General features: G+C 40.2%; 3 protein-coding genes across 3 annotated transcripts; all 3 read right to left on the bottom strand.

The window, feature by feature from the left end:
* Positions 1 to 1,841: 1,841 nt before the first annotated feature.
* Positions 1,842 to 17,669, bottom strand: LOC130420518 (torsin-1A-like). The gene is made up of 8 exons (XM_056747832.1): positions 17,493 to 17,669; positions 17,109 to 17,374; positions 16,402 to 16,577; positions 16,281 to 16,333; positions 3,416 to 3,681; positions 2,706 to 2,881; positions 2,510 to 2,637; positions 1,842 to 2,369 (listed from the first exon to the last, which is right to left on the bottom strand). The coding sequence occupies exons 1-8, from the start codon at positions 17,644 to 17,646 to the stop codon at positions 2,113 to 2,115; spliced, it is 1,476 nt and encodes a 491-aa protein (XP_056603810.1). The 5' UTR covers positions 17,647 to 17,669; the 3' UTR covers positions 1,842 to 2,112.
* Positions 8,467 to 15,965, bottom strand: LOC130420513 (uncharacterized). The gene is made up of 2 exons (XM_056747818.1): positions 8,735 to 15,965; positions 8,467 to 8,594 (listed from the first exon to the last, which is right to left on the bottom strand). The coding sequence occupies exon 1, from the start codon at positions 15,365 to 15,367 to the stop codon at positions 9,299 to 9,301; it is 6,069 nt and encodes a 2,022-aa protein (XP_056603796.1). The 5' UTR covers positions 15,368 to 15,965; the 3' UTR covers positions 8,467 to 8,594; positions 8,735 to 9,298.
* Positions 17,670 to 21,828: 4,159 nt separating the features above from the next.
* LOC130424366 (torsin-1A-like) lies at positions 21,829 to 23,973 on the bottom strand. Its single transcript, XM_056749961.1, has 5 exons — positions 23,787 to 23,973; positions 23,403 to 23,668; positions 22,693 to 22,868; positions 22,497 to 22,624; positions 21,829 to 22,356 (listed from the first exon to the last, which is right to left on the bottom strand). Exons 1-5 carry the CDS (start codon positions 23,944 to 23,946, stop codon positions 22,100 to 22,102), a joined length of 987 nt encoding a protein of 328 aa, XP_056605939.1. The 5' UTR covers positions 23,947 to 23,973; the 3' UTR covers positions 21,829 to 22,099.
* Between the last annotated feature and the right edge of the window lie 2,880 nt (positions 23,974 to 26,853).

Genomic DNA, 26,853 nt, shown 5'->3' with positions numbered 1-26,853 from the left:
TTGAACACCCAGCTATTTTGCATGTTCTCCCACTTAGAAATCATGGAGGGGTCTGAAATTGTCATTGTAGGTGCATGTCCTCTGTGAGAGACATAATCTAAAAACAAAATCCAGAAATCACAATGTATGATTTTTTAACTATTTATTTGTATGATACAGCTGCAAATAAGTATTTGAACACCTGTCTATCAGCTAGAATTCTGACCCTAAAAGACCTGTAAGTCTGCCTTTAAAATGTCCACCTCCACTCCATTTATTATCCTAAATTAGATGCATCTTTTTGAGGTCGTTAGCTGCATAAAGACACCTGTCCACCCCATACAATCAGTAAGAATCCAACTACTAACATGGCCAAGACCAAAGAGCTGTCCAAAGACGCTAGAGACAATATTGTACACCTCCACAAGGCTGGAAAGGGCTGCGGGATATTGCCTAACAGCTTGGTGAAAAAAGGTCCACTGTTGGAGCAATCATTAGAAAATGGAAGAAGCTAAACATGACTGTCAATCTCTTTCGGACTGGGGCTCCATTCAAGATCTCACCTCGTGGGGTCTCAATGATCCTAAGAAAGGTGAGAAATCAGACCAGAACTACACGGGAGGAGCTGGTCAATGACCTGAAAAGAGATGGGACCACCGTTTCCAAGATTTCTGTTGGTAATACACTAAGACGTTAGGGTTTGAAATCATACATGGCACGGAAGGATCCCCTGCTTAAACCAGCACATGCCCGTCTTAAGTTTACCAATGACCATTTGGATGATCCAGATGAGTCATGGGAGGAAGTCATGTGGTCAGATGAGACCAAAATATAACTTTTTGGTCATAATTCCAATAAACGTGTTTGGAGGAAGAAGAATGATGAGTACCATCCCAAGAACACCATCCCTACTGTGAAGCATGGGGGTGGTAGCATCATGCTTTGGGGGTGTTTTTCTGCACATGGGACAGGGCGACTTCACTGTATTAAGGAGAGGATGACCGGGGCCATGTATTGCGAGATTTTGGGGAACAACCTCCTTCCCTCAGTTAGAGCATTGAAGGTGGGTCGAGGCTGGGTGTTCCAACATGACAATGACCCAAAGCACACAGCCAGGATAACCAAGGAGTGGCTCTGTAAGAAGCATATCATGGTTCTGGCGTGGCCAAGACAGTCTCCCGACCTAAACCTTATAGAGAATCTTTGGAGGGAGCATAAACTTTGTGTTTCTCAGCGACAGGCTAGAAACCTGACTGATCTAGAGAAGATCTGTGTGAAGGAGTGGGCCAAAATCCCTCCTTTTGTGTGTGCAAACCTGGTGAAAAACTACAGGAAACGTTTGACCTCTGTAATTGCAAACAAAGGCTACTGTACCAAATATTAACATTGATCTTCTCAGGTGTTCAAATACTTATTTTTTTTTAGACTATGTCTCTCACAGTGGACATGGACCTACGATGACAATTTCAGAACCCTCCATGATTTCTAAGTGGGAGAACATGCAAAATAGCAGGGTGTTCAAATACTTATTTTCCTCACTGTACGTAACCAAGACGTTTTTTTGTTAACACGAGAGTTCTGAAAATTTTAGGATGCTTTTATAGCACAATCATAATGACCTTGAATGTCGAAAGTCTATGGTATATATCTCAGTTTATCATACTTTGAAAAAAATAAATTGACTCTTCCCTGGACAATTTGTTCTCTTCACCCTGGATAGGAATCATTCAGCCATGTTATATTACAGGACTATGGTAACATGGACCCAAAACTCATTAGGCAAGTAAAAGTCCTAAATATTTTCTTCTTATGGAACTCAACTCGTGAAGCACAAAACAAATTAAAAACAGCAAAAACAATAGTACATTTTTTAAAATTGAATTCAATTCAAACTTTCGTTCACTGTCATTCAGTAACATTCATCCTTGATGTCAGAATGGAATGAAGAACATCTCTCCATCAGGCCCTGTTTCTAAGGCTACTGAATTAAAATGTGTGTAAAAATCTGATATTATCAAACAACAATCAGTTAAATATAATCAGACACAATGATAGTAAATCTATAGAATACGTCTCTGAAGGTGTCTTCAAGTGCAGAAACATCTATGTAAACAAAAGTTATATGTTTCTTATCTAGTCATCAACGTACAGCATCAGCTTCTGTCTGACTGACTTGCAGCCTTTAACAGAGAAGATTTTGTCTGAGGGGAAGAAGGGCATGTCTCTGGCCACTGTGTCTGCCAGATGAGCGTGATGTTGTAAATTGATGTTCAGATTGACCATTTCAGTCAAAACACACTGGCGTACATGCTTCATTTCCAGAGGGAGAAAAGGAACAATGTGATCCACCAGGTGGTGATTTATTAGAGAGGAGTGCCAAAATCCACCTGCTGAAAAGACATTCTGTAAAGAGGAGTATTGACATGGAACAAATTGAATGTACGCAATGTAAAAAAGAATGTCACCACATTCTGTATTCAGGATTTACGATAGGTGTTAAGGGCTACTTCAACATTGTTTTAATACATACTGCTCTTATCATTGACGATGTTTTGAAGGATCTGAGTCTCCATCTCCTTCATCTGTAGTTCTTCTCTGTTTTTACCTGCCTTCCAGAAATCCAGAGCTATGTTGTTGATCACATCACCACCTGCATTGCTACAAATAAAAAACACTTACACTTTGTTTAGTGTAGATACTTTATAACATAAGCTAAGGGAAATCACCTTAGAAAAATGAAGATTGCACTGCGGAATGAGACGCCATCCACATGTGTCCCATAGTCCAGAAAAGGTTTGATGGTCTCGACCAGCCTTGGATTCATCTTGTCCATTTCATCAAATACAAACATGGTCCGAGGGAAACGTGATACGTGCTGATGAATCTGCTCCTTTAGTCTTGCCTAAAACACATGCAAATCCCAATTATATCAAGGACTCTGCACTTAAATGTACTATTTTAGTTGCCTAACAGCTATGATTTGCTGAAAAAGTGGTATTTGGTGAAAATATGTTATATCAATTGTAGTAATAGTTTCTAGTTTTAGTATTAGGGATTTTGCTGTGTGGGTCATTGAGTTCATGATGAAAATGCATGCTCCACCGGTTTTCCAGTAGATTTTGATCAGACATCTACTTTTGAATAACTAAATTGAATTGTAAAATATAAATGTAGGCTATATTACATTTGATTACATTTTACCTTTATTAAACCAATAAATAAACTGAAAAATATATTATAATATATTAAATAATACACTGAAACCAAGTGTTTATTTTTTAATATATGAAAAATTCCCTGTATATTATTCAAAATATTGTAGCACTAATACATTAATGCTGTGTTTATATATATGTATATATATTTAATATTGCCAGTTAATTACATAGCATAATATATTATTTTTAATCGGGGACAAGCAGCATTATTTACTTACGCTGTACATGTCGACTTTGTCTTTGTGTGGAAAATGATGTTGGGATACAAACATGATAAAATGTTCGCTCTTGTCCCCTAGTTTGTAAATGTTTCTTGCGATGATTTTAGACACGTGGTTTTTCCCCACTCCTGCGGTCCCGTGGAAGGAGAGCACGAGGGGTTTGTTCGGGTTACTGTCCGTCATAAATGACGATACAGTTCTCAGAACAACTTTCGACACGATATGTTGGCCGTGGAGATTCTCATTTAAATCCTTCTCCAAACCTGAAAAAAAAATCAAAGATTAAACCTGGACTTCCGGGATAAAGTTTCTGAAAAAATAGTAAACGGATAAAACAGAAACTGTTTGAGCATAATGTATGCAACGAAGCGGTTTTCTCACGTTTATGATCAAAAGGCAATACATTATCCCAATGAGACAATGCATACAAAAATGCAGCAACAGCAGCAGCAGAACCACATACAATGGATTCAATGATAAAACCTGAAGTCAATGTTATGTCTGAAAGCAATAAAACTGTCACAAAATACGACGCTTTCATCGTGTCTGTCTCTTCTTGTTCCGTTTAGACTTTCTTTCGTTTCTGAAGGAAACGGAAGTGCGCTCCACGCCGAACACTTAAACCCTACCAGTAACGTTCAGTGGTTTCTACTTGACTTGTAAAATGAAAACACACGATAAAAAGCTCACTTGCTGAATTAAATCGTGTCTTGGGGCAGTGTACTGTATTTGCTTTATGTGGTTCATCAGCAGGCCACTTAATAGCTACAGATTAGGACAGAATCGGTCAGATTAGAATGAATTAAAAAAACTATAACTTTCCTTTAAATTATTATATATGAAGTTATATATTTTACTTAACTACAATGGCATTGGTAAGTAAATCATGTATCAAAAATATTTTATATCAGTTTGTAAATGAAAAAATGTCTAATTGTTCAAAACAATTTACAACAGAAAACTTTTCTGAAGTAACTGTATAATTTATTAACTGACAATAAGAATTTTACATTTTTTTAAATAATTCAAACAAAATAACAATGAATAATAAAACAAACAAACACAAAATAGTTTTGTAAGAAACAGTGTATAAACAAAAAGATGAAAAAGTGAATCATTTTTCAACAATATTTAACTTTCAGTAAAGAGAATCTAAACTGCTGTATAAACAAAAAGATGAAAAAGTGAATCATTTTTCAACAATATTTAACATTCAGTAAAGAGAATCTAAAGTGCTTACGTTTAAATTAGGTATATCAGAAAAAAATCGTGAAATAATTTATCATTATTGACAATTTGTGTCAAAAGTGAAAATAACATTATTAATAACATAATATTAAATTACAGAAAATATAATAAAACTTAATATTGACAAAAACATTTTAGACTTTTGGAAATTACTCCAACCAACGAAGAAATAAATTAACAGTCACAAAACAGCTTAATTGGAAACACTATTTACAATAAAAATAGAACACAAAGTTTATACAAGAAAAAAACTCTTAATACTTCGCAATATAAAACAATGAAGCATATTAGTGTTCTCCTTAACTGGGCCCATCAGTGTCGTTGTGACCTTGTAGAACTTTAAATAATTTTAAAACATACTGTGGAGTCATTTACGAGTTCGCCTATGCAGATAATAGAGTAGTTTTAAGGGTATGCGTATTTGGCGTCATTCTTCCGAGCTCAGAGCACTGCCCCTGTCCGGGGTGAGGGCTCCGAATCCAGCAATAGCAAGTGTCGCACATACTGGATTTCTCTGCTCACCTAGCTGGTGCCACCATCTTTTCCAAGGTGGACCTGATTCGCACTTACCACCAGGTGCCTGACCACCCACAGGATGTCCCCCAAAACAGCAGTCATCACACCCTTTGGCCTTTTTGAATACCTACGGATGCCTTGCGGCCTCAAGGGTGCAGTACAGACGTTTCAGCGCCTCATGGACTCTGTGTTGAGGGACATGCCATTCCTTTTTGTTTATTTTGACGATAGTCTTGTGTCCAGCGCGTCCGCAGACGACCCCCTGACACATCTCAGGCAGCTATTCGGCCGGTTCAATGGGCATGGTCTCATCCTCAACCCGGCTAAGTGTGAGTTTGGCCGGTCATCCGTCACTTTCCTCGGCCACCACATCACCCCGCAGGGGGCTGTTCCCCTCCCTGCCAGTTTCCAAAGCCCACGCACTGTGAAGTCCCTGCAGGAGTTCCTGGGCGAGGTAGACTTCTAAACCGTTTCCTCCCCCATGCGGCCCACCTCATGCGACCCGTATACGACACCTTGCAGGTTGGAGGCCGGCGGACGTGTTGGATTGGTCCCCAGAATGACTAATGCTTTTGATGTTGCCAATGCCGCGCTGGCCAATACTGGCCAATACCACCACACTGGAAGGTTACAATTTCACGAAGCTTCGAGCTGACACGACCAGGCTTGTTAACCGTCGGTTCGCTGAGATTGTGACGCAATACAGCGTTGTGGCGTTTTCCATAGGCAACCCCATCTGTCGTTCTCGACACATCGTGTCCCTTATGCCAAAAACACGTATTGTATTCTTCTGCAGTCGTGAGAGGCTCTCAGGCTCTTCAGAACAAGAGGTAAATGAATGCTGCACGCCGGCTTCATTTTATACCGGATGTCCGGGGGCGGAGCCCGGCATGCAAATTTCATTCGCCAAATTTCTTTGGCCTTTTCTATAGTAGTCAGAGTTAATTGGTTCTCAAGGGCGAACCCCATCTGTTGTTCGCGACACAACGTCTCGTTCCCTCCATCAGGGAACTGAGGTTACATACAGTGAGGAAAATAAGTATTTGAACACCCAGCTATTTTGCATGTTCTCCCACTTAGAAATCATGGAGGGGTCTGAAATTGTCATTGTAGGTACATGTCCTCTGTGAGAGACATAATCTAAAAACAAAATCCAGAAATCACAATGTATGATTTTTTAACTATTTATTTGTATGATACAGCTGCAAATAAGTATTTGAACACCTGTCTATCAGCTAGAATTCTGACCCTAAAAGACCTGTAAGTCTGCCTTTAAAATGTCCACCTCCACTCCATTTATTATCCTAAATTAGATGCATCTTTTTGAGGTCGTTAGCTGCATAAAGACACCTGTCCACCCCATACAATCAGTAAGAATCCAACTACTAACATGGCCAAGACCAAAGAGCTGTCCAAAGACGCTAGAGACAATATTGTACACCTCCACAAGGCTGGAAAGGGCTGCGGGATATTGCCTAACAGCTTGGTGAAAAAAGGTCCACTGTTGGAGCAATCATTAGAAAATGGAAGAAGCTAAACATGACTGTCAATCTCTTTCGGACTGGGGCTCCATTCAAGATCTCACCTCGTGGGGTCTCAATGATCCTAAGAAAGGTGAGAAATCAGACCAGAACTACACGGGAGGAGCTGGTCAATGACCTGAAAAGAGCTGGGACCACCGTTTCCAAGATTTCTGTTGGTAATACACTAAGACGTTAGGGTTTGAAATCATACATGGCACGGAAGGATCCCCTGCTTAAACCAGCACATGCCCGTCTTAAGTTTACCAATGACCATTTGGATGATCCAGATGAGTCATGGGAGGAAGTCATGTGGTCAGATGAGACCAAAATATAACTTTTTGGTCATAATTCCAATAAACGTGTTTGGAGGAAGAAGAATGATGAGTACCATCCCAAGAACACCATCCCTACTGTGAAGCATGGGGGTGGTAGCATCATGCTTTGGGGGTGTTTTTCTGCACATGGGACAGGGCGACTTCACTGTATTAAGGAGAGGATGACCGGGGCCATGTATTGCGAGATTTTGGGGAACAACCTCCTTCCCTCAGTTAGAGCATTGAAGGTGGGTCGAGGCTGGGTGTTCCAACATGACAATGACCCAAAGCACACAGCCAGGATAACCAAGGAGTGGCTCTGTAAGAAGCATATCATGGTTCTGGCGTGGCCAAGACAGTCTCCCGACCTAAACCTTATAGAGAATCTTTGGAGGGAGCATAAACTCCGTGTTTCTCAGCGACAGGCTAGAAACCTGACTGATCTAGAGAAGATCTGTGTGAAGGAGTGGGCCAAAATCCCTCCTTTTGTGTGTGCAAACCTGGTGAAAAACTACAGGAAACGTTTGACCTCTGTAATTGCAAACAAAGGCTACTGTACCAAATATTAACATTGATCTTCTCAGGTGTTCAAATACTTATTTTTTTTTAGACTATGTCTCTCACAGTGGACATGGACCTACGATGACAATTTCAGAACCCTCCATGATTTCTAAGTGGGAGAACATGCAAAATAGCAGGGTGTTCAAATACTTATTTTCCTCACTGTACGTAACCAAGACGTTTTTTTGTTAACACGAGAGTTCTGAAAATCTTAGGATGCTTTTATAGCACAATCATAATGACCTTGAATGTCGAAAGTCTATGGTATATATCTCAGTTTATCATACTTTGAAAAAAATAAATTGACTCTTCCCTGGACAATTTGTTTTCTTCACCCTGGATAGGAATCATTCAGCCATGTTATATTACAGGACTATGGCAACTTGGACCCAAAACTCATTAGGCAAATAAAAGTCCTAAATATTTTCTTCTTATGGAACTCAACTCGTGAAGCACAAAACAAATTAAAAACAGCAAAAACAATAGTAAATTTTTTAAAATTTAATTCAATTCAAACTTTCGTTCACTGTCATTCAATAACATTCATCCTTCATGTCAGAATGGAATGAAGAACATCTCTCCATCAGGCCCTGTTTCTAAGGCTACTGAATTAAAATGTGTGTAAAAATCTGATATTATCAAACAACAATCAGTTAAATATAATCAGACACAATGATAGTAAATCTATAGAATACGTCTCTGAAGGTGTCTTCAAGTGCAGAAACATCTATGTAAACAAAAGTTATATGTTTCTTATCTAGTCATCAACGTACAGCATCAGCTTCTGTCTGACTGACTTGCAGCCTTTAACAGAGAAGATTTTGTCTGAGGGGAAGAAGGGCATGTCTCTGGCCACTGTGTCTGCCAGATGAGCGTGATGTTGTAAATTGATGTTCAGATTGACCATTTCAGTCAAAACACACTGGCGTACATGCTTCATTTCCAGAGGGAGAAAAGGAACAATGTGATCCACCAGGTGGTGATTTATTAGAGAGGAGTGCCAAAATCCACCTGCTGAAAAGACATTCTGTAAAGAGGAGTATTGACATGGAACAAATTGAATGTACGCAATGTAAAAAAGAATGTCACCACATTCTGTATTCAGGATTTACGATAGGTGTTAAGGGCTACTTCAACATTGTTTTAATACATACTGCTTATAGTGGCAAAAACAACGTTGGATTTTTCCTGTAACCCCCTGTTACTGTTTTCGACCACCGGGAGAATGCAAGTGCAGGGTCAGACTCACAGCCCGAATCCAAGAAATTCCAAGAGTGTTTGTAGTTGAATGTTTGTCGATGTTTATTGTAAAATAGATGGAGTAAAAGACTAAACAAAAAATGAGAACTGTTTTAAATGTCTTTAAGTATTCCTGTGTAGCGCTTTCTGGTATAAGCCAAGCCTTCCGGTATTGCAGATCCGGGCCGAGGTCAAAGACTGTATCTGCTGGCACTTCTTCTCCCCAATCATGCGGTACCTGCTCCAACTTATAGGGTGGCGCGCCCCCTGCCTTTTTAGAAGGTGTACTACCAGAATGCAATAGAAAAGAAAACTAAGTAAATTATGGAACCAAAAAACAAACTCAAATGCGGCTCCTACACACCGGCCCCTAATTGGTCTCTATAGAACCAATTATTTAAAATAAATACAAAAAAGGAGCCAGAAATAAACAATCTCTTAATGTTTTTAGAAAAATATGTATTTATACATTACATCCCTTATTGGTGATCTTTAGGAGGCACTGGACACTCTTCAGTCTCCAGAATTCGGCATAGCTTGGTAATGGGTCTATCAAGGATTGAAGTCTGTGTCTGGAGCTTCACGGATCGGACCAGCCCCTTTTGATCAGGCTTAGTCTCTAGAACTCTTCCTAGTGGCCATGATCCTCTAGGAGCAGTGGGGTCAACCACTAGAACAAGATCTCCAACATTCAGGTTCTTCTTCACTACAGTCCATTTTTGCCTTTCCTGGAGTAGAAGAAGATATTCTTTGGTCCATCTATGCCAGAAGAGATCCGCCATATACTGGACCTGTTTCCAGCGGCGTCTAGCATAAAGGTCTGATTTCAGGAAAATTCCTGGAGGCATAATGGGCTGGGTTTTCAGCAGGAGGATGTGGTTTGGGGTCAGTGGTTCCAGGTCATATGGGTCTGAGGACACTGTGGAGAGAGGACGGTTGTTTAAAATAGCCTCTACCTCACAGAATAGAGTTTGAAGACCCTCATCATCGATAGACTGTTGATGGAGTGTGGAGTTCAGCACGTAACGAACAGATCTTATAAGCCTTTCCCAGACTCCGCCATGGTGCGATGCTGCTGGTGGGTTGAAACTCCACTCGATTCCATAAGGAAGCAGGGCATCCTGGATCTTCAACTTATCCAGTGCTATCAGAGCTTTCTTGAGTTCCACCTGAGCACCCACCAGGTTCGTTCCATTGTCAGATCTGATGTGCTTAACCTGCCCCCTTCTGCAAACAAATCTCCTCAAAGCGTGAATGCATGAGTCAGTGTCTAATGAGAAAGCTACTTCCAAATGAATAGCTCTGCTGGACATACATGTAAACAGAACTCCATACCTTTTGATGGTGCTTCTTCCTCGCCTCACTTCAATCGGGCCAAAATAGTCCAATCCGACATTGGTAAAGGGAGGGAGGTCAGGTAGGATTCGTTCTAGCGGCAAATCTGCCATTTTCTGCTCACCTGCTTTGCCCCTCACACGTCGACACATGACACATTTTGAGAGCACCTTTCTTGCTAAGGAATTGGCCTTACTAATCCAATATTTCTTACGAAGCTCTGAGAGCATGTGGTTCCTACCACTGTGACCACAGCGTTCATGAATGTGTCTTAAAAGAAGAATTGAAATGTGTGCATCTTTGGGCAAGATACAGGGATGTTTAGTTTCATCAGGCATGGCTGATTTATGCATCCGGCCACCTACTCTTAAGATGCCTTCATCTAGCACAGGATCAAGCCTACAGATCCTGCTGCTCCTTTTCACTTTAGGTGGGGTGGCTTGTAGTGTTGTTATTTCAACTGGGAATGCTTGCCTCTGAACATAAGAGATAACTGACCTTTCTGCCTGTAAGAGATCTTCCACTGAGAGGAGCTGTCCACCGGGTTTGGACCTGAGAACCTCAAGTTCTGGGCTCACCTTTTGGCTGTGGGAGCGGGTAATAACTTGATACGATGGAAAGTCCTTTTGTTTTTTGATTCTCAGTATCAAGGCCTTTTTTAGTTTGATGTACCATGCCACTGCTTTAAGTAGCCTAATCCAATTTGAAAAGTATGAAATAAGCTGGTCTGTGGGTGTTTCAGTGTTCACCACTGTTGTAAAAACAGTAGTGTTTCTCCTGACCTCTGGATCATCCTGTAACACTGAGCCCAATGCCTCCACCTCTAACCAACTTTCCTCAGGTTTCCATAGGAACTCTGGGCCATGCATCCACCTCCTTTGCTCCATAAATTTGACTGCACTCAATCCTCTTGAGGAATCATCAGCTGGATTGTCTTTACTTCTTGCGTATCTCCATTGAGACAGCTCTGAGTTATCCCGAATCAGCGAGACCCTGTTTGCTACATACGTTTTAAATCTTGCAGTGTCACTTCTAATGTACTTAAGTACGGTTTGGCTGTCGGTCCAGAAAACGGAGGGCTTTAATGTTAGATGTAGTTCTCTCCTTAGCATTTTGTCCACCTTTACCAACAATGCTGCAGCGGCTAGCTCCAGACGTGGTATTGTGATGTTCTTTAAAGGAAGGACTCTGGACTTTCCCATGAGAAAAGTGACATGTATAATGTCCTGTTCATTAGCGTGTCTTATGTAGCTCACTGAGCCATAACCATTCTCACTGGCATCAGAAAAGTGGTGTAGTTCTGCACACTTTGTTGTTCCATAGTCCTTTGGTTTCAAACAACGTGCAACACTGAAGCCTTTTATTCTTTCTAAACTGTTTGTCCATCCTTCCCACCGGTCTACTAAAGCTTGGGGCAAAGGTTCGTCCCATCCAAAACCTCTCTGACAGAGCTCCTGTAGCAATTGCTTGGCTGGGAGAATGAGAGGAGCAAGAAAACCGAGGGGATCAAAAATGGAACTTACAACAGAAAGTATGCCTCTGCGGGTATGTGGCTTCTGGTTTAAATTGATGTTAAACTGGAAATGGTCAGAGTCCACACACCACTGCAATCCCAGGGCTCTTTCTATTGGTAGGCTGTCTTTGTCAAGATCCAGTGTTTTAATTTCTTTTGCCCATTTTTCTTTTGGAATGGATGCTAGAACTGCCCGATTATTGCTAACCCATTGAGTCAGCTGGAATCCACCTTTGTAACATAGTGCGGTGAGGTCTTTTACTAGCTGGATGGCTTCAGACTCTTCAGCCACGGACTTAACACAATCGTCCACATAAAAGTTGTGCCGGATTGTTTCAGCTACGTGAAGGGGAAAACAGCTTTCATTGTCATCAGCAGTTTTTTGTAATGCAAAACTTGCACAACTTGGGGAGGACACTGCACCAAATATGTGCACAAGCATACGGTATTCCTTTGGGGTTTGAAGGGTGTCACCCTGTGGCCACCACAGGAAGCGCAAGTAGTCCACACCTGATTTCTCTACTCCCACCTGATGGAACATTGACTTAACGTCAGCCAGAATTCCAATAGGTTCTTTGCGGAATCTCCAAATGACTCCAACAAGGGAATTGGTCAGATCAGGACCCTGTAGTAGCTCTGTGTTGAGGGATACACCTTTATAAGTAGCTGCACAATCAAACACCACTCTAAGTTTCCTTTTTTTGGGGTGGTATACTCCGTGGTGTGGTATATACCACACCTTTCCAGGTACCTGCGTGAGTTCTTCCTCTGGGACCTCCTCTGCATAATGATTTTCAAAGATGTCATGGATAAAAGTAACATATTCTTGTTTGTATTGTCCATCCTTTTTCATTTTCCTTTTTAGAGTTTGGAGGCGCTGTTCTGCTACTTGGCGATTGTTAGGCATACTGACATCAGTTTTCCTAAAGGGCAACTTCAGATAGTAATGTCCATCTTGTAAGAACGCCTCATTGGCTATCTCTAAAAACCTTCTGTCCTCAATTGACATTTCGGTCTTCTCCTGAGATGCTACCTCACTGAAATCCTGATTATACTGTGTGATCAGAAGCTGTTCTAGACTTGCAACCGATATCCTATTCACACTCACACTCTCTGCACTGCCATCAGCACTTCTCAGTGGCCCGTTTACAACCCATCCCAATAAGGTTCTAACTGCGTAGGGGCCCCCACCTTGACTATTAACAACCTCCCACGGTTCTATACACTTTGGAGCATTTGTGCCAATCAACAGCTCCACCTTTGAATTAATGTTGGGAAGTTTGACTCGACTTAGATACTTCCATTGTGCTAAGTCTTTCTGCTTTGGAATGCTGTTTGTGGTAACTGGCATTTCTTTTTGAGTGAAGAGATCAGGAAGAGGTAAGAAGTTATTGCTGTCCAGTGCTGCAACTTCAATTTCAGATACAACATGAGTTGGAACAGTTTTTTCTTGATTCATTGTGCGTAGAAGAATTTGAGTTTTTCTACCCTTCAGATTGAGGCGAAACATAAGATCCTCTGAGCAGAAGGTGGCGGAGGATCCAGGATCCAGGAGAGCATACACTTGTAAGACTTGGCTGCCCTTTGCTGCCTTAACCTGAACTGGGACAATGGACAGCACACTCTCTTTGGCTCCGGCCCCTATATGACCGCATAACCCTGCTGATGCACTGCCTGTAACATCGGCGGATCTTTCTGCCTTTTTGATGATACTATCTTTGGCCTCAATATGTAGGACACTAGGGTGAGCTTGCTTACATACTTGACAGCTGAGACGGCTTTTGCAGTCTTTGCTAATGTGGCCTTTGGAGAGACATCCAAAGCATATGCCTTTGGTCTTTATAAAACTGAGCTTGTCTCTATGTGTTATCTTTAAAAAATCTTCACACAAGTCCAATCTGTGTCTTGAGCTACAGAAGGGGCAAGAAAGATCAAACTTCTTCGGCTTTTGGGCAATAGCTATACTAGTGGCAAAAGTACTGCCAGATGACTTCGAGGCCTGTGATTTGACTGGGGATCTAGCCTTTCCTCTACTGGCCGACTGATCTTGAAGATCACCAAATATTGGATCAGCTGCTATGCGAGCTTGTCGTTCAATAAAGCAGACTAAATCTAAAATTCTTACCCTACCTCTTCGTTGTTCCTGTAGCTCATAGGCCTTGTTACGCCATCTTTCCCGAAGCTTGTATGGTAGCTTGAGCACAATGCTTCTCATATTGGATACTGTATCCAGCTCCTCCATATATTCCATTTCCTCCATAGCATTGCAGCAGCTCCTAAGAAACATAGCATAATCCTGTAGTGACTTAAAATCCTCAGATTTGATTTGGAACCAGGATAGGGCTTTTTCCAAGTAAGCACAAGAGATCTTGTATTCCTTTCCAAAATTTTCCTTTAGCAACTCCTTTGCTCTCTGGTAGCCTCTATCTTGTGACAAGTACTCACAGCTCTTGACAAGCCTTTGTGCCGAGCCTCTAGTATATTGAATAAGAAACTGCAATCTATCCTTATTGTTATTAGTTTTGCTTTCAACCATATTTTCAAAGGAGTGAATGAATGACTTGTATTCAAGAACTTGTCCATCAAAGAGTGGAATGCTACCTTGCGGTAGTGTAGAGAGAAGTTGCTGTTTCATAAGAATCCTTGTTAATTCATTCTGCTTTTCCAGAATTTTGATCATATGGCTTTCCTGTGCTGAATTGGGTATAGGAATTTGCTGTTGAGGTACAGTGGACTGAATTGCTGTGGCTGACCTTGCAAATGACTGGGGAATGACAGGGGGAATACTGTACGCGGAGGTCTGTTGTAGTTGTTGCCGGCTAGCCCTGGGCTGGAAGACAGATCTGCTGTGATGCCTATCTGGGCCTAAATTAAGAAGAGGAAATTGAACCTGAACACCTGGCTTGCTTTTAACTACTGGGGAAGTCCTGTCATGTAAATAAAGAGAGCTATCAAGCCTTTCATCCAATGGTAAAGGTGTCACTGTTGATTTTGTCTTCACTTCATCTGCTTCTGCTCCTAATGAGGGCATCTGAACCGTCACATCAGAATGAGCAGGTTTATACATTCCTTGTTCTGCTTCTTTCAGATAATTAATTTTTGCAGTAGTGGCTTCAATTTCAGAATGCAACTCTAAAGATTCTCTCCTTTTTCTTAAAATATGCTCCTGCTCCTCAATTGCATGCCTTTCTTGCAGCTTTGCAGCTTTAGCCATTAAAGCTACTCTCTCTGCCTCTGCACTAATGCGCAATGATACAGACGATGTCTGTGATCTAAATGATTGTGCATCGGTATCAGTATCTTCATCTTCTATTTGGGTGACAGAAGAGGAGACTTCAACTGTGGCTTGGGAACCTGGGTTTTCTATGCCTGAAATCCAATTTTCAACGTTATCCATAAAAGCCGTTATCTGTACACATCTAGGCTGATACCATGTCTCGAGGTCTTCTTGATTTGCTTCTTCATCCAACATTTCACTATAGGAGGCATGCAAGGCTTTGAACTCTTCAAGAAATTCATAAAACTTAATCATGTTTTGTTTAACTTCATCAAGAAATTCCGGATCAGTCATTAAATCTTTCACAATGTTCATTCTCCTTGTTACATGTGACATTTTTCCTCCTCTAGATGAGCGCAATTGCGCGACAACTTCACTCATGTCTTTAACAGGAGTTATTTCTTCTTCGTTGGAATCTGCCATTATTCTCAACAAAACAAAACAAAACAAAAAAATCCAAAAAATTCCAAAAATCACAGAGAGTATACCTTGCTTCAAAAAAGTAGAAAACAGTTCCTATTCTTTCCAAAGATCAACATATCGTTGCATTTCATTTGTTCCAATTAGGTTGTGCTTTCACCGCTCTTGATTGTGTCACAGTTCATCAACTCAAAAATCTGCAGTGAAATTCATTTCTATATCCTTCTAATAATATTCACTTTGAAAGCACATACCTCCGCTGAAGTGTTTCTTTGTTTGGCTTCCCACGCTTAGATCGACGTTTCCTTCATCTTCATATCGCGTAGTTTCAACATAAATCCGCCTTTGATGAATTCACAGGCAGTTTTTAACGAATCCACAGCAAGTCTTTGACGAAATATAGTGGCAAAAACAACGTTGGATTTTTCCTGTAACCCCCTGTTACTGTTTTCGACCACCGGGAGAATGCAAGTGCAGGGTCAGACTCACAGCCCGAATCCAAGAAATTCCAAGAGTGTTTGTAGTTGAATGTTTGTCGATGTTTATTGTAAAATAGATGGAGTAAAAGACTAAACAAAAAATGAGAACTGTTTTAAATGTCTTTAAGTATTCCTGTGTAGCGCTTTCTGGTATAAGCCAAGCCTTCCGGTATTGCAGATCCGGGCCGAGGTCAAAGACTGTATCTGCTGGCACTTCTTCTCCCCAATCATGCGGTACCTGCTCCAACTTATAGGGTGGCGCGCCCCCTGCCTTTTTAGAAGGTGTACTACCAGAATGCAATAGAAAAGAAAACTAAGTAAATTATGGAACCAAAAAACAAACTCAAATGCGGCTCCTACACTGCTCTTATCATTGACGATGTTTTGAAGGATCTGAGTCTCCATATCCTTCATCTGTAGTTTTTCTCTGTTTTTACCTGCCTTCCAGAAATCCAGAGCTACGTTGTTGATCACATCTCCACCTGCATTGCTACAAATAAAAAATGCTTACACTTTGTTTAGTGTAGATACTTTATAACATAAGCTAAGGGAAATCACCTTAGAAAAATGAAGATTGCACTGCGGAATGAGACGCCATCCACATGTGTCGCATAGTCCAGAAAAGGTTTGATGGTCTCGACCAGCCGTGGATTCATCTTGTCCATTTCATCAAATACAAACATGGTCCGAGGGAAACGTGATACGTGCTGATGAATCTGCTCCTTTAGTCTTGCCTAAAACACATGCAAATCCCAAATATATCAAGGACTCTGCACTTAAATGTACTATTTTAGGTGCCTAACAGCTATGATTTGCTGAAAAAGTATTTGGTGAAAATATGTTATATCAATTGTAGTAATAGTTTCTAGTTTTAGTATTAGGGATTTTGCTGTGTGGGTCATTGAGTTCATGATGAAAATGCATGCTCCACCGGTTTTCCAGTAGATTTTGATCAGACATCTACTTTTGAATAACTAAATTGAATTGTAAAATATAAATGTAGGCTATATTACATTTGATTACATTTTACCTTTATTAAACCAATAAATAAACTGAAAAATATATTATAATATATTAAATAATACACTGAAACCAAGTGTTTATTTTTTAATATATGAAAAATTCCCTGTATATTATTCAAAATATTGTAGCACTAATACATTAATGCTGTGTTTATATATATGTATATATATTTAATATTGCCAGTTAATTACATAGCATAATATATTATTTTTATTCGGGGACAAGCAGCATTATTTACTTACGCTGTACATGTCGACTTTGTCTTTGTGTGGAAAATGATGTTGGGATACAAACATGATAAAATGTTCGCTCTTGTCCCCTAGTTTGTAAATGTTTCTTGCGATGATTTTAGACACGTGGTTTTTCCCCACTCCTGCGGTCCCGTGGAAGGAGAGCACGAGGGGTTTGTTCGGGTTACTGTCCGTCATAAATGACGATACAGTTCTCAGAACAACTTTCGACACGATATGTTGGCCGTGGAGATTCTCATTTAAATCCTTCTCCAAACCTGAAAAAAAAATCAAAGATTAAACCTGGACTTCCGGGATAAAGTTTCTGAAAAAATAGTAAACGGATAAAACAGAAACTGTTTGAGCATAATGTATGCAACGAAGCGGTTTTCTCACGTTTATGATCAAAAGGCAATACATTATCCCAATGAGACAATGCATACAAAAATGCAGCAACAGCAGAACCACATACAATGGATTCCATGATAAAACCTGAAGTCAATGTTATGTCTGAAAGCAATAAAACTGTCACAAAATACGACGCTTTCATCGTGTCTGTCTCTTCTTGTTCCGTTTAGACTTTCTTTCGTTTCTGAAGGAAACGGAAGTGCGCTCCACGCCGAACACTTAAACCCTACCAGTAACGTTCAGTGGTTTCTACTTGACTTGTAAAATGAAAACACACGATAAAAAGCTCACTTGCTGAATTAAATCGTGTCTTGGGGCAGTGTTCTGTATTTGCTTTATGTGGTTCATCAGCAGGCCACTTAATAGCTACAGATTAGGACAGAATCGGTCAAATTAGAATGAATTAAAAAAACTATAACTTTCCTTTAAATTATTATATATTAAGTTATATATTTTACTTAACTACAATGGCATTGGTAAGTAAATGATGTATCAAAAATATTTTATATCAGTTTGTAAATGAAAAAATGTCTAATTGTTCAAAACAATTTACAACAGAAAACTTTTCTGAAGTAACTGTATAATTTATTAACTGACAATAAGAATTTTACATTTTTTTAAATAATTCAAACAAAATAACAATGAATAATAAAACAAACAAACACAAAATAGTTTTGTAAGAAACACTGTATAAACAAAAAGATGAAAAAGTGAATCATTTTTCAACAATATTTAACTTTCAGTAAAGAGAATCTAAACTGCTGTATAAACAAAAAGATGAAAAAGTGAATCATTTTTCAACAATATTTAACTTTCAGTAAAGAAAATCTAAAGTGCTGTATTAACAAAAAGATGAAAAAGTGAATCATTTTTCAACAATATTTAACATTCAGTAAAGAGAATCTAAAGTGCTTACGTTTAAATTAGGTATATCAGAAAAAAATCGTGAAATAATTTATCATTATTGACAATTTGTGTCAAAAGTGAAAATAACATTATTAATAACATAATATTAAATTACAGAAAATATAATAAAACTTAATATTGACAAAAACATTTTAGACTTTTGGAAATTACTCCAACCAACGAAGAAATAAATTAACAGTCACAAAACAGCTTAATTGGAAACACTATTTACAATAAAAATAGAACACAAAGTTTATACAAGAAAAAAACTCTTAATACTTCGCAATATAAAAAAATGAAGCATATTAGTGTTCTCCTTAACTGGGCCCATCAGTGTCGTTGTGACCTTGTAGAACTTTAAATAATTTTAAAACAAACTGTGGAGTCATTTACGAGTTCGCCTATGCAGATAATAGAGTAGTTTTAAGGGTATGCGTATTTGGCGTCATTCTTCCGAGCTCAGAGCACTGCCCCTGTCCGGGGTGAGGGCTCCGAATCCAGCAATAGCAAGTGTCGCACATACTGGATTTCTCTGCTCACCTAGCTGGTGCCACCATCTTTTCCAAGGTGGACCTGATTCGCACTTACCACCAGGTGCCTGACCACCCACAGGATGTCCCCCAAAACAGCAGTCATCACACCCTTTGGCCTTTTTGAATACCTACGGATGCCTTGCGGCCTCAAGGGTGCAGTACAGACGTTTCAGCGCCTCATGGACTCTGTGTTGAGGGACATGCCATTCCTTTTTGTTTATTTTGACGATAGTCTTGTGTCCAGCGCGTCCGCAGACGACCCCCTGACACATCTCAGGCAGCTATTCGGCCGGTTCAATGGGCATGGTCTCATCCTCAACCCGGCTAAGTGTGAGTTTGGCCGGTCATCCGTCACTTTCCTCGGCCACCACATCACCCCGCAGGGGGCTGTTCCCCTCCCTGCCAGTTTCCAAAGCCCACGCACTGTGAAGTCCCTGCAGGAGTTCCTGGGCGAGGGAGACTTCTAAACCGTTTCCTCCCCCATGCGGCCCACCTCATGCGACCCGTATACGACACCTTGCAGGTTGTAGGCCGGCGGACGTGTTGGATTGGTCCCCAGAATGACTAATGCTTTTGATGTTGCCAATGCCGCGCTGGCCAATACTGGCCAATACCACCACACTGGAAGGTTACAATTTCACGAAGCTTCGAGCTGACACGACCAGGCTTGTTAACCGTTGGTTCGCTGAGATTGTGACGCAATACAGCGTTGTGGCGTTTTCCATGGGCAACCCCATCTGTCGTTCTCGACACATCGTGTCCCTTATGCCAAAAACACGTATTGTATTCTTCTGCAGTCGTGAGAGGCTCTCAGGCTCTTCAGAACAAGAGGTAAATGAATGCTGCACGCCGGCTTCATTTTATACCGGATGTCCGGGGGCGGAGCCCGGCATGCAAATTTCATTCGCCAAATTTCTTTGGCCTTTTCTATAGTAGTCAGAGTTAATTGGTTCTCAAGGGCGAACCCCATCTGTTGTTCGCGACACAACGTCTCGTTCCCTCCATCAGGGAACTGAGGTTACATACAGTGAGGAAAATAAGTATTTGAACACCCAGCTATTTTGCATGTTCTCCCACTTAGAAATCATGGAGGGGTCTGAAATTGTCATTGTAGGTGCATGTCCTCTGTGAGAGACATAATCTAAAAACAAAATCCAGAAATCACAATGTATGATTTTTTAACTATTTATTTGTATGATACAGCTGCAAATAAGTATTTGAACACCTGTCTATCAGCTAGAATTCTGACCCTAAAAGACCTGTAAGTCTGCCTTTAAAATGTCCACCTCCACTCCATTTATTATCCTAAATTAGATGCATCTTTTTGAGGTCGTTAGCTGCATAAAGACACCTGTCCACCCCATACAATCAGTAAGAATCCAACTACTAACATGGCCAAGACCAAAGAGCTGTCCAAAGACGCTAGAGACAATATTGTACACCTCCACAAGGCTGGAAAGGGCTGCGGGATATTGCCTAACAGCTTGGTGAAAAAAGGTCCACTGTTGGAGCAATCATTAGAAAATGGAAGAAGCTAAACATGACTGTCAATCTCTTTCGGACTGGGGCTCCATTCAAGATCTCACCTCGTGGGGTCTCAATGATCCTAAGAAAGGTGAGAAATCAGACCAGAACTACACGGGAGGAGCTGGTCAATGACCTGAAAAGAGCTGGGACCACCGTTTCCAAGATTTCTGTTGGTAATACACTAAGACGTTAGGGTTTGAAATCATACATGGCACGGAAGGATCCCCTGCTTAAACCAGCACATGCCCGTCTTAAGTTTACCAATGACCATTTGGATGATCCAGATGAGTCATGGGAGGAAGTCATGTGGTCAGATGAGACCAAAATATAACTTTTTGGTCATAATTCCAATAAACGTGTTTGGAGGAAGAAGAATGATGAGTACCATCCCAAGAACACCATCCCTACTGTGAAGCATGGGGGTGGTAGCATCATGCTTTGGGGGTGTTTTTCTGCACATGGGACAGGGCGACTTCACTGTATTAAGGAGAGGATGACCGGGGCCATGTATTGCGAGATTTTGGGGAACAACCTCCTTCCCTCAGTTAGAGCATTGAAGGTGGGTCGAGGCTGGGTGTTCCAACATGACAATGACCCAAAGCACACAGCCAGGATAACCAAGGAGTGGCTCTGTAAGAAGCATATCATGGTTCTGGCGTGGCCAAGACAGTCTCCCGACCTAAACCTTATAGAGAATCTTTGGAGGGAGCATAAACTCTGTGTTTCTCAGCGACAGGCTAGAAACCTGACTGATCTAGAGAAGATCTGTGTGAAGGAGTGGGCCAAAATCCCTCCTTTTGTGTGTGCAAACCTGGTGAAAAACTACAGGAAACGTTTGACCTCTGTAATTGCAAACAAAGGCTACTGTACCAAATATTAACATTGATCTTCTCAGGTGTTCAAATACTTATTTTTTTTTAGACTATGTCTCTCACAGTGGACATGGACCTACGATGACAATTTCAGAACCCTCCATGATTTCTAAGTGGGAGAACATGCAAAATAGCAGGGTGTTCAAATACTTATTTTCCTCACTGTACGTAACCAAGACGTTTTTTTGTTAACACGAGAGTTCTGAAAATTTTAGGATGCTTTTATAGCACAATCATAATGACCTTGAATGTCGAAAGTCTATGGTATATATCTCAGTTTATCATACTTTGAAAAAAATAAATTGACTCTTCCCTGGACAATTTGTTTTCTTCACCCTGGATAGGAATCATTCAGCCATGTTATATTACAGGACTATGGTAACATGGACCCAAAACTCATTAGGCAAGTAAAAGTCCTAAATATTTTCTTCTTATGGAACTCAACTCGTGAAGCACAAAACAAATTAAAAACAGCAAAAACAATAGTACATTTTTTAAAATTTAATTCAAATCAAACTTTCGTTCACTGTCATTCAATAACATTCATCCTTCATGTCAGAATGGAATGAAGAACATCTCCCCATCAGGCCCTGTTTCTAAGGCTACTGAATTAAAATGTGTGTAAAAATCTGATATTATCAAACAACAATCAGTTAAATATAATCAGACACAATGATAGTAAATCTATAGAATACGTCTCTGAAGGTGTCTTCAAGTGCTGAAACATCTATGTAAACAAAAGTTATATGTTTCTTATCTAGTCATCAACGTACAGCATCAGCTTCTGTCTGACTGACTTGCAGCCTTTAACAGAGAAGATTTTGTCTGAGGGGAAGAAGGGCATGTCTCTGGCCACTGTGTCTGCCAGATGAGCGTGATGTTGTAAATTGATGTTCAGATTGACCATTTCAGTCAAAACACACTGGCGTACATGCTTCATTTCCAGAGGGAGAAAAGGAACAATGTGATCCACCAGGTGGTGATTTATTAGAGAGGAGTGCCAAAATCCACCTGCTGAAAAGACATTCTGTAAAGAGGAGTATTGACATGGAACAAATTGAATGTACGCAATGTAAAAAAGAATGTCACCACATTCTGTATTCAGGATTTACGATAGGTGTTAAGGGCTACTTCAACATTGTTTTAATACATACTGCTCTTATCATTGACGATGTTTTGAAGGATCTGATTCTCCATCTCCTTCATCTGTAGTTCTTCTCTGTTTTTACCTGCCTTCCAGAAATCCAGAGCTATGTTGTTGATCACATCACCACCTGCATTGCTACAAATAAAAAACACTTACACTTTGTTTAGTGTAGATACATTATAACATAAGCTAAGGGAAATCACCTTAGAAAAATGAAGATTGCACTGCGGAATGAGACGCCATCCACATGTGTCCCATAGTCCAGAAAAGGTTTGATGGTCTCGACCAGCCGTGGATTCATCTTGTCCATTTCATCAAATACAAACATGGTCCGAGGGAAACGTGATACGTGCTGATGAATCTGCTCCTTTAGTCTTGCCTAAAACACATGCAAATCCCAATTATATCAAGGACTCTGCACTTAAATGTACTATTTTAGTTGCCTAACAGCTATGATTTGCTGAAATAGTGGTACTTGGTGAAAATATTTTATATCAATTGTAGTAATAGTTTCTAGTTTTAGTATTAGGGATTTTGCTGTGTGGGTCATTGAGTTCATGATGAAAATGCATGCTCCACCGGTTTTCCAGTAGATTTTGATCAGACATCTACTTTTGAATAACTAAATTGAATTGTAAAATATAAATGTAGGCTATATTACATTTGATTACATTTTACCTTTATTAAACCAATAAATAAACTGAAAAATATATTATAATATATTAAATAATACACTGAAACCAAGTGTTTATTTTTTAATATATGAAAAATTCCCTGTATATTATTCAAAATATTGTAGCACTAATACATTAATGCTGTGTTTATATATATGTATATATATTTAATATTGCCAGTTAATTACATAGCATAATATATTATTTTTATTCGGGGACAAGCAGCATTATTTACTTACGCTGTACATGTCGACTTTGTCTTTGTGTGGAAAATGATGTTGGGATACAAACATGATAAAATGTTCGCTCTTGTCCCCTAGTTTGTAAATGTTTCTTGCGATGATTTTAGACACGTGGTTTTTCCCCACTCCTGCGGTCCCGTGGAAGGAGAGCACGAGGGGTTTGTTCGGGTTACTGTCCGTCATAAATGACGATACAGTTCTCAGAACAACTTTCGACACGATATGTTGGCCGTGGAGATTCTCATTTAAATCCTTCTCCAAACCTGAAAAAAAAATCAAAGATTAAACCTGGACTTCCGGGATAAAGTTTCTGAAAAAATAGTAAACGGATAAAACAGTAACTGTTTGAGCATAATGTATGCAACGAAGCGGTTTTCTCACGTTTATGATCAAAAGGCAATACATTATCCCGCTGAGACAATGCATACAAAAATGCAGCAACAGCAGCAGCAGAACCACATACAATGGATTCAATGATAAAACCTGAAGTCAATGTTATGTCTGAAAGCAATAAAACTGTCACAAAATACGACGCTTTCATCGTGTCTGTCTCTTCTTGTTCCGTTTAGACTTTCTTTCGTTTCTGAAGGAAACGGAAGTGCGCTCCACGCCGAACACTTAAACCCTACCAGTAACGTTCATTGGTTTCTACTTGACTTGTAAAATGAAAACACACGATAAAAAGCTCACTTGCTGAATTAAATCGTGTCTTGGGGCAGTGTACTGTATTTGCTTTATGTGGTTCATCAGCAGGCCACTTAATAGCTACAGATTAGGACAGAATCGGTCAAATTAGAATGAATTAAAAAAACTATAACTTTCCTTTATATTATTATATATTAAGTTATATATTTTACTTAACTACAATGGCATTGGTAAGTAAATGATGTATCAAAAATATTTTATATCAGTTTGTAAATGAAAAAATGTCTAATTGTTCAAAACAATTTACAACAGAAAACTTTTCTGAAGTAACTGTATAATTTATTAACTGACAATAAGAATTTTACATTTTTTTAAATAATTCAAACAAAATAACAATGAATAATAAAACAAACAAACACAAAATAGTTTTGTAAGAAACACTGTATAAACAAAAAGATGAAAAAGTGAATCATTTTTCAACAATATTTAACTTTCAGTAAAGAGAATCTAAACTGCTGTATAAACAAAAAGATGAAAAAGTGAATCATTTTTCAACAATATTTAACATTCAGTAAAGAGAATCTAAAGTGCTTACGTTTAAATTAGGTATATCAGAAAAAAATCGTGAAATAATTTATCATTATTGACAATTTGTGTCAAAAGTGAAAATAACATTATTAATAACATAATATTAAATTACAGAAAATATAATAAAACTTAATATTGACAAAAACATTTTAGACTTTTGGAAATTACTCCAACCAACGAAGAAATAAATTAACAGTCACAAAACAGCTTAATTGGAAACACTATTTACAATAAAAATAGAACACAAAGTTTATACAAGAAAAAAACTCTTAATACTTCGCAATATAAAACAATGAAGCATATTAGTGTTCTCCTTAACTGGGCCCATCAGTGTCGTTGTGACCTTGTAGAACTTTAAATAATTTTAAAACAAACTGTGGAGTCATTTACGAGTTCGCCTATGCAGATAATAGAGTAGTTTTAAGGGTATGCGTATTTGGCGTCATTCTTCCGAGCTCAGAGCACTGCCCCTGTCCGGGGTGAGGGCTCCGAATCCAGCAATAGCAAGTGTCGCACATACTGGATTTCTCTGCTCACCTAGCTGGTGCCACCATCTTTTCCAAGGTGGACCTGATTCGCACTTACCACCAGGTGCCTGACCACCCACAGGATGTCCCCCAAAACAGCAGTCATCACACCCTTTGGCCTTTTTGAATACCTACGGATGCCTTGCGGCCTCAAGGGTGCAGTACAGACGTTTCAGCGCCTCATGGACTCTGTGTTGAGGGACATGCCATTCCTTTTTGTTTATTTTGACGATAGTCTTGTGTCCAGCGCGTCCGCAGACGACCCCCTGACACATCTCAGGCAGCTATTCGGCCGGTTCAATGGGCATGGTCTCATCCTCAACCCGGCTAAGTGTGAGTTTGGCCGGTCATCCGTCACTTTCCTCGGCCACCACATCACCCCGCAGGGGGCTGTTCCCCTCCCTGCCAGTTTCCAAAGCCCACGCACTGTGAAGTCCCTGCAGGAGTTCCTGGGCGAGGGAGACTTCTAAACCGTTTCCTCCCCCATGCGGCCCACCTCATGCGACCCGTATACGACACCTTGCAGGTTGTAGGCCGGCGGACGTGTTGGATTGGTCCCCAGAATGACTAATGCTTTTGATGTTGCCAATGCCGCGCTGGCCAATACTGGCCAATACCACCACACTGGAAGGTTACAATTTCACGAAGCTTCGAGCTGACACGACCAGGCTTGTTAACCGTTGGTTCGCTGAGATTGTGACGCAATACAGCGTTGTGGCGTTTTCCATGGGCAACCCCATCTGTCGTTCTCGACACATCGTGTCCCTTATGCCAAAAACACGTATTGTATTCTTCTGCAGTCGTGAGAGGCTCTCAGGCTCTTCAGAACAAGAGGTAAATGAATGCTGCACGCCGGCTTCATTTTATACCGGATGTCCGGGGGCGGAGCCCGGCATGCAAATTTCATTCGCCAAATTTCTTTGGCCTTTTCTATAGTAGTCAGAGTTAATTGGTTCTCAAGGGCGAACCCCATCTGTTGTTCGCGACACAACGTCTCGTTCCCTCCATCAGGGAACTGAGGTTACATACAGTGAGGAAAATAAGTATTTGAACACCCAGCTATTTTGCATGTTCTCCCACTTAGAAATCATGGAGGGGTCTGAAATTGTCATTGTAGGTGCATGTCCTCTGTGAGAGACATAATCTAAAAACAAAATCCAGAAATCACAATGTATGATTTTTTAACTATTTATTTGTATGATACAGCTGCAAATAAGTATTTGAACACCTGTCTATCAGCTAGAATTCTGACCCTAAAAGACCTGTAAGTCTGCCTTTAAAATGTCCACCTCCACTCCATTTATTATCCTAAATTAGATGCATCTTTTTGAGGTCGTTAGCTGCATAAAGACACCTGTCCACCCCATACAATCAGTAAGAATCCAACTACTAACATGGCCAAGACCAAAGAGCTGTCCAAAGACGCTAGAGACAATATTGTACACCTCCACAAGGCTGGAAAGGGCTGCGGGATATTGCCTAACAGCTTGGTGAAAAAAGGTCCACTGTTGGAGCAATCATTAGAAAATGGAAGAAGCTAAACATGACTGTCAATCTCTTTCGGACTGGGGCTCCATTCAAGATCTCACCTCGTGGGGTCTCAATGATCCTAAGAAAGGTGAGAAATCAGACCAGAACTACACGGGAGGAGCTGGTCAATGACCTGAAAAGAGATGGGACCACCGTTT

The sequence above is a fragment of the Triplophysa dalaica genome, chromosome 1, assembly GCF_015846415.1.
Source record: "Triplophysa dalaica isolate WHDGS20190420 chromosome 1, ASM1584641v1, whole genome shotgun sequence".
NCBI classification, from domain to species: Eukaryota; Metazoa; Chordata; class Actinopteri; order Cypriniformes; family Nemacheilidae; genus Triplophysa; species Triplophysa dalaica.
This window is presented reverse-complemented; position numbering and strand designations above follow the sequence as displayed.